Source organism: Schistocerca gregaria, chromosome 2, assembly GCF_023897955.1.
Source record: "Schistocerca gregaria isolate iqSchGreg1 chromosome 2, iqSchGreg1.2, whole genome shotgun sequence".
Taxonomy (NCBI): Eukaryota; Metazoa; Arthropoda; class Insecta; order Orthoptera; family Acrididae; genus Schistocerca; species Schistocerca gregaria.
Genome location: NC_064921.1, coordinates 737,468,648 through 737,476,588, shown reverse-complemented (window position 1 = coordinate 737,476,588; position 7,941 = coordinate 737,468,648). Strand labels below are relative to the sequence as shown.

General features: G+C 37.8%; 1 protein-coding gene across 1 annotated transcript; it reads right to left on the bottom strand.

Moving 5' to 3' along the window:
* Positions 1-288: 288 nt before the first annotated feature.
* On the bottom strand, positions 289-7,461 carry LOC126334891 (porphobilinogen deaminase). Its single transcript, XM_049997592.1, has 7 exons — positions 6,978-7,461; positions 5,913-5,985; positions 5,595-5,778; positions 5,426-5,511; positions 4,698-4,879; positions 3,021-3,355; positions 289-2,705 (listed from the first exon to the last, which is right to left on the bottom strand). Exons 1-7 carry the CDS (start codon positions 7,020-7,022, stop codon positions 2,528-2,530), a joined length of 1,083 nt encoding a protein of 360 aa, XP_049853549.1. The 5' UTR covers positions 7,023-7,461; the 3' UTR covers positions 289-2,527.
* Positions 7,462-7,941: the final 480 nt, after the last annotated feature.

The following is a 7,941-nucleotide window of genomic DNA, read 5'->3' as shown; positions in this document are numbered from 1 at the left end:
GCAAGATTTGGTTGGGACCAATTTCACAAGTGCCATTTCTTGTTGGTATGTGCAATGAACATCCCCGAGATGATAACCCTCTCAACTCTTTATTGTAATGTGCAGTGCGGAGCAAGAACACTAAACTCTCTGTAAGAAATGACCCAATCTGCAAAATTACTTTTGACACCAAGAAAGCAATTTAAGACATACTTGTCTCTCATACCTTTCAAAGCACCATATGGTATAAAATCAATCATGGACACTGTATGCGCAATAGTTGTCTTAATATATTTACAACATACAACATGGGTTGAGCTCATTTTATTTGTGTGTTCAATAAAATGTGGACTTTTTCAGCAAGTGACCTCAATTGCTTTCTAGTTTAACGAACAATACGACAAATTTGTTTTAATAATCTGTAACCACTGCATTCATTGCTTTTTCTCAAAGAAAACTTCCACTGAGGGTAAATACAAATATACATAATTTCAACTATTTATAAATCTTCAGATGATTCATGGAAGGTATTTACACTGTAAATACGAGTCGGCTTCTTGTTACTGCATTGACTGCAACAAGGCCAACGCACGGCCACAGCAGAGCTCCACATCTGGTGCTATGGCCCGACCTGCCAGTGAAATAGACATCACTATGCTTTGCTGGTAGTCAACATATTAAAAGACAAAGAGATGACGCATGACTATTTGATTACACCAAACAGTCCTTTAAAGTGGAATGGTACATCCTTTCCAACCAATCTTGTAGAATCAGTGCTGTTCATAGGAAACAGTTTAATGTTACCGCAGATAATTGAGCCCAAGCACTAAACTTGGTGGCAAATACATTGCTTTTTCTCAAAGAAAACTTCCACTGAGGGTAAATACAAATATACATAATTTCAACCATTTATAAATCTTTTGACAGGGTGAGGCTTTACACAAATAGCAAGCCATTCATTTTCTATTTCATTCATTATAACTGTAGGCACACTTCTCAGAAAGAAAATGTAACATCACAATTTATAACTCCATAAATATAAAAGTTTATTTACAGCTTTATAAAAATAAATGTCTTAACATACAACAAAGGAACACACACACACACACACACACACACACACACACACACACACACACACACACACACACACACACACACACACACGTGTTAAGCATTTGTTTTGTGCACACGAGATCATCCAGATGCAAATGCACATCACAACTATAGTACAACACTGAAATTAAATACTTAGAACCAAGCAACTACAAAACCATTCAGTCTAATAAGGAACAATGTTGAGAAGTTAAGCATCTCTCTGCTGCAGAGCTGCTTTTTACACCTGAGTATGTATCTGCTGTCCACATCACATTTATTTAACAAACAGACCTTACCCAACATATGTGCAAATGTAAACCTGCTCCTGAAGTTAACACTTAGGTCTTGCAGGAAGGAATTTTTTCTCTAGGTGTCTACCCCTGTCTCAAGTAACAGCATTATTTCCTGACTGGCCACAATGCATCACTTAATAATGGTAACTTTACCATGCAAAAAATGAATGATCTCTATGATGCCCGCTCCATGATGTGAGACTTTAACTGCAACAGGTATTGAACATGAAGTACAGCCCAGAGTTTTTGTCTGCTCTCCGAAATTACAAAAAACCATTCTTCATTTCACTCATTACAACAAGGCAGCTTTGAATTACAATTCATTATAAATACTGACATTAGGGACTCTAAATAAATATTTTTCATATTGACGATAGCTGTAGCTGGATACAATGGAATGCATATCTGTGTTTACAGCTAATATAGAAAAAAAACATGCCTTATTAACATTTAGTTTTGACAGTTACAAATGTTCACAGCTTGAGCAGGCTCTCTTCTTAAAAGGCATATTTAAAGGACAACTTATGTCTGAAGAAAATACATGCGCTCTCCCTCTCCACTCCTACTCTCTGTCCAATGATAGTATGTAGCACTTGATCCTGGTATCAGAGTTCAGCGCCTTATGTCATATCCCTCCATTGTAAAAAAAAGGCCTGACAATTTTAAAATTACAAATTGATAATTTCTGTAGCAGCTATGAATATCAAGCAACAGCTGGTCTGTCAGAACTAGTATAAATCACAAATTTTCAAATGGCAGAACAGCAGCACCATTGTCGTTATGATTTAACTATGGTTTTTACATCTCTTGATTTTGACTGAGCTTGACACTGAATACAGGATGTGAAAGTGCCACATGGTATGAACAAACTTACACTATACACACCAATGCAATAATGTTGGATCTTGTAACAAAATACTTGTACTCAATACTGTGTCCAACTGCATCAAATGAACACTGCATTACATCCATCCAGGGTCAAAGAACGCTTTCCTCAAGCATAAATGCACTTAACTGCAGTTAACACAACAATCACTCCGTAGTTTTGTGTTTCAGTGAAACAACTGGTGTTTCACAAATGAGAGGGCATTGTGCACATACACAACTTTACAGCAGAAAAATAATTTAACAACAGCTGACTACTTAAATAAATAGTATCAACTTGGTGTTGTTTCATTTTTCTTCTTAGCTTCAGCCATAATGGTGAGGGCTCCACCTTTAATCATGCTCATTGCCAGATCTTCTCCAAGCTTTTCTGCTTCTTCAAGGTCCATATATGAGAGAGATGCTGGTGCCATGCTACAAAATAGTTTTGGCATTCGGTATGGGCATTTGCTGCAATATAAAATTTTTCCATTAGCTGGTGTATTGCCGTGCTATGCTTTACAGGAGTTACATTTATCGTCGATCACAAAACTCAGCTAATGACACACAACAAAACCAGAATTTATACCATTCAAATACAATAATATCGCCATACATAAAAGGAAAAAAAGCTACAACCAATGAAATTTCCCATACTGATATTATTTTCCATATTTTCTTTTGTCCATTTTCCCTGAAAGTTCATTATTAATGCTGAAAATTTTATATTCCACAGCTATTCATTTGATACCTGTAACTATCACCTGTGTACGTGCAAGAACCCACCTGGGAGGCTCGCCATCATCGTCTTCTTCATGATACCGTACTTGGCATACAGCTCCTCTCTTCAACGTTTGTGAACCATCCAGGCTCCAGACGGCACCAGTTAATGACAGTGTGGCTCTTGGTGTGCCATCTGTGTAAGAAGATACTACAGCTACAGGAGCAGAGCAACCACCCTCTAATGTACGCAGGAATGCTCGCTCTGAGAGTGCCCTCAGGGCTGTGGCACCATGATGCAATGGTTCCAATAATGAAAGTACCTCAAGGTCATCCTCACGGCACTCCACTGCTAGGGCACCTTGGCCCACAGCGTACATGAGTTCATTTGCGTCTAGCATCTGTGGGAGGCAAAGCTATGTAAGTATATGTGGGAACTACACACACACACACACACACACACACACACACACACACCACTTAGCAGATCCTTGAAACAATATTTTACCTCGTTATATTTAATGATTATTTTAAAAGTAAAAAGTTTTCACTCTACAAGTTTAAGGTGCCAACAATATATCAAAACACACTTGACATGTGTAAATTATACACCACCAAAGTGAAATTAAAAGCTAAATGATGGTATACCATTTAGTTCATGGGTTTACCAAACTGACATCTTTCAACCTCATCTAGTCCTCAAGCTACACTCCGGATTGATATTTCATCACAGCTAAGCACTCGTATGCACATTCGTTGGCTTCACTAAGCCACAACTAAACTGTCACCTTTCAATCTAACCTATACCCCAGACTACGCTTAAGATCAGTTTTTCAGCACACCTTACATTCCATCGTGGTGTTGTGGACTTTTAATTTTTGTATGTCTATTGGGAGTACTGAATGTTTTGGCTCCTGAAGGTACACACTGGGAAGAAATTCTGCCTTACAGTTTAAAGGAATATATATTTTCAGTCATGTAAGGCAGCCTCCCTTATATCTTCCCTTTTAAAATGACCAATGAGTACATATGAGATGGCATGTTACACCACAGGCAAATAAACATTACTGGCTTTCTTAAAATAAATTCAGAGGTCAACTAACACACTGAAGTCATATCTGTTAAGAGGCACGTTTCCAAGTGCAAGCTACAAGACGGGGGAATGACAAGATTGTCTTATTTATGGTGTTGTGACGGTAACAATACTGCCGTTCTGAATTGATTAGTGATGTCACTACTCTCATAATTTTTGTAGCATTAAACATTTGTTTTTCCTAATCATCTGCATTAAATTAAATTTTTCTACATTTAGAGCTACCTGCCATTCAACATACAACCTAGAAATTTTGTGCAAGCAACCTCTTCTTCCCACAGCCTCCTTTTGTCGCTGGTTGTCATCAACTACACTACACGATACTTCAACTGGGCACCTCCCAGTCATCCTCAGCTGATGATCCAAGCTCGAAATTTGGCAAGCGCCAGTGATCAAAGCTGGCAGATTGTATCACATTCTCCGCTGCTTCAATTTATTTGTGAACAGTTTACTGATGCACAGTTTGTAAAGCTCACCAGTGGGCATGCCTGAGCCTGACTGTTTCTCTTCATTACATCCAAGAGTAGCTGTGACCATGGTTATGAAATGACAACTGCATATACTTACATCCATTTATCACTTATGCTTCTGTTGGTAACGCAAATAACTTAATATTAGTCTACTAAAATTCCTTGTTATTTCTTCCTTACCTCACTGATCCTCTTCTCCCAGTCCATCCTTTTTATACCAGCAACAGCAAGCACTATGGCATCAAATGTGTCACCTTTGTCAAGTTTTGCCAGTCTTGTGTTTAGGTTTCCCCTTATATCTATGACTTTCAAGTGTGGATACTTCCTGTTTAACTGAGCCTTCCGCCTCAGTGAGCTAGTCCCTATAAAAAAAAATAAAAAAAAATAAAATAAAATAAAACAAATAATTGGTGTATCAGTATGTGTACACATAATATATTATTATGTACTCAATCAATATGACAGAACATAAGGAACTCTTATCTATATCCTAGTGTATACAAGAGAACATATAATAACCAAGAGAGAGACTACACACAGATTCATTAAGAAATGAATCTAATCACAAGATCCTGTAACAATCAACAAACTAATAATTTTAATAAAAATAAGATTGTATGTCACTGATATCACACCAAAGATGTAATTAAAGGGCCAATTAATACACCAAATCAAATAACTATTAAAAATCACGCGGACATTCAGATGACACAAAGAGAGGAAAATAAACATATCTAATAATTGAAAGTAAAACAGTGACATCATAATGAATCCAGATTTCCAACATTGTTTCCTATCTCACTCCGATATTGAGACATTCAACAGAAATCATGCCAAAATCTTTCTACATAATCTGCCTCACTTCTGCCGTTCCTTTAAAGATCATTGATAACTTTATGGGCTCTTACCTATAACGCTTCCTTCTGGCAATGTTGATAATGTCTTATTACTGTGCTTTTCGTGCATAACTACTGCATCCCTCGGATCTTCTCGACTGAAAAAAAAAGGAAGGATTAAAAAATATAATCTTAGCATAATTATTACAATGATGATCTTATAAGATGCTTTGAGACATACCTTAAGACCGCACCTATACACATTCCATATGGCAGAGTTGTTGGAAGATCTTTCAAAGAGTGAACAACAAAATCTACCAATTCATCCGCTAAAGCTGTTTCTAACTCCTTCGTAAATAAACTTTTTTCTCCTATTTTTGTTAAAGGTTTGTCTAATATTTTATCGCCAGTTGTGCTCATAGTGACTGGAAATAATAATGTACATTTTTAATGCCTTCATAATGGTGCAACTGCTAAACATATCTTATAAAACCAACTGCAAATTCTGATTTGAAACTTATTGTCGATAACATATCAACACAAAAAAATAGTATCTTACTGATTTCGAACTTCTTTTCTGGGTACCTCTCCTTTAGGCACGATACAACATATCTTGTCTGAATGAGGGCCAGCTGGAGGAAAAGAAAAGAAATGGATTAAAACATGTTTGCTGGGCTGTTCATGGTATTTTCTGAATATATATCCACACTTACATAGTAACTTTATAGTAAGCTAAAATACTGCATAGAAATTTAATGAAGGCCATAGGCTTTGCTTTCTGTAAGTGATGCTTACTTTGACATTAGGATAGGCAATTATGCTACAATTGACACGAGTTGCTAAAGGTGTCAGACAATGAATTTACTGCGACCTTACAATGGGATAGGTGTAACTCGTGAAATTATCAGTGATTCCATGGAAACAAATGCATATATCTGTGATGTAGAGGGACTTCGAACTTTCACCTGAGGTGACTTTTTTTCAAGTTTTGAAATAGCACACTGCAGTTTCAATTCAAGGTGACAGTGGCATTGTCGAAGTGTTTGTACTCACGCATGGTAAAATAAACGGGGAAATAAAACAGACGTGTATTAAATTATAACCAGATCGAGGCAACCTCTCACCGTGATTCGATTCCCTTAGAAATTTGAATCGACGCTACATTATCGTCCGGTATTAAACGAAACTAATGTTCCACTCGTTGGCCTTGCTCTGATACTTGATTAGGCCCTAATTCAGGATCTCAGTTCCAGATTTGCTCTCTAACCAGATCATGACACAAGAAACCGTTCTGTGAGAAAAATAGTTAGTAACGGTTGACATTCCACATGAAGACTTTCCTCCCTTTTTATACACTTTTTTGTCTAATGGACATCACTACTGTTATCTGAGGGGGGGGGGGGGTTACTAAAAAATCATGGTCATTCGTTCACAGCGAATCTAGCCCAAAAAAGCAATCAGTTGCTACGACGGGACGCTTGTTAGTACTGAGTATTAATATAATTGCTAAAGGCTACTAGAATACGCGGTTTAGTCTTGTAAGAGTTAAGTTTTGGTCACCCTCCGAATTTTTCATATTTCACGTATGTTAATACTTAAACCGTCATTAAAGAGAAAAACTCACCTCACTCTTCCTTGATCCGACACGGATGCAGTTGTCTCCCCTCATTTTGTACTATCTTTTAATGTAGTATATACAGCGGTTTTACTTTCGAAAGCTGCTCTAAACGAAGTAGGTCACACTTCCAGGCGATGTAATCACAACTAAGCACCAGTTACACTATCACTAATTTTTATTCACATTCACCTTAAATCCACAATTACTGACACTGCAGTAGATTGTGGAAGCTAATATTATACGATTTGGGGTTTCAAGTACGTCCTCATCAGTAAGCCATGGTCATTCACAAACATTTACTGTACACAACCACACTCCAACCACTTCACTCCGCTCCTGTGGTGCTACTGGCGAACACTCACTGTTTCAAGGATATTTATGTCGATCTCACTCTTTATCGATATGCTGTGTCGACGCTGACTTGCTTTGTAGCTTCGGCCCCCTCCATGTTCGGCCCCACGGTACCGAACTCCCACGGAATCACCCGAAGCTGCTCGTTAACTGCAGAGCAGCGAGCTCATTGCTACAGGGCACAGACCCAACATTGTCAAATGGTGAGGCTTACCTTTGCGCGGAGACGACGGAAGAGAGAAGAAAGCAGTTGAGAGGAAGGGGCATTGTATAAAGTTGGTAACAACAATTCGTGGAAAAGTTGAAGCATCACTTGCAGAACTTTTATTCTTTATCTACGACATCTGTAGCTAATACTTGCAGTCCGCGTCGGATTATCATTTCTGCTCTCCTCGAATACACTGCTGGTACCAATACACTGGTTCAGTCCAGTATTACCCCATCTGTTAAAATTGCATATAAACTAGGAAAGTAATACCTACTTCGACTGAAAACTCAGTTGTTCTAAATGGGAAGTTTGTAATATCTGGGTACATTGCGTACCGTACAGTAAAGCTTTTTTCAGTAATAATCATAATACCAATGTCACTTCATTCGTATTGTAGCTAGAGAATCTAAT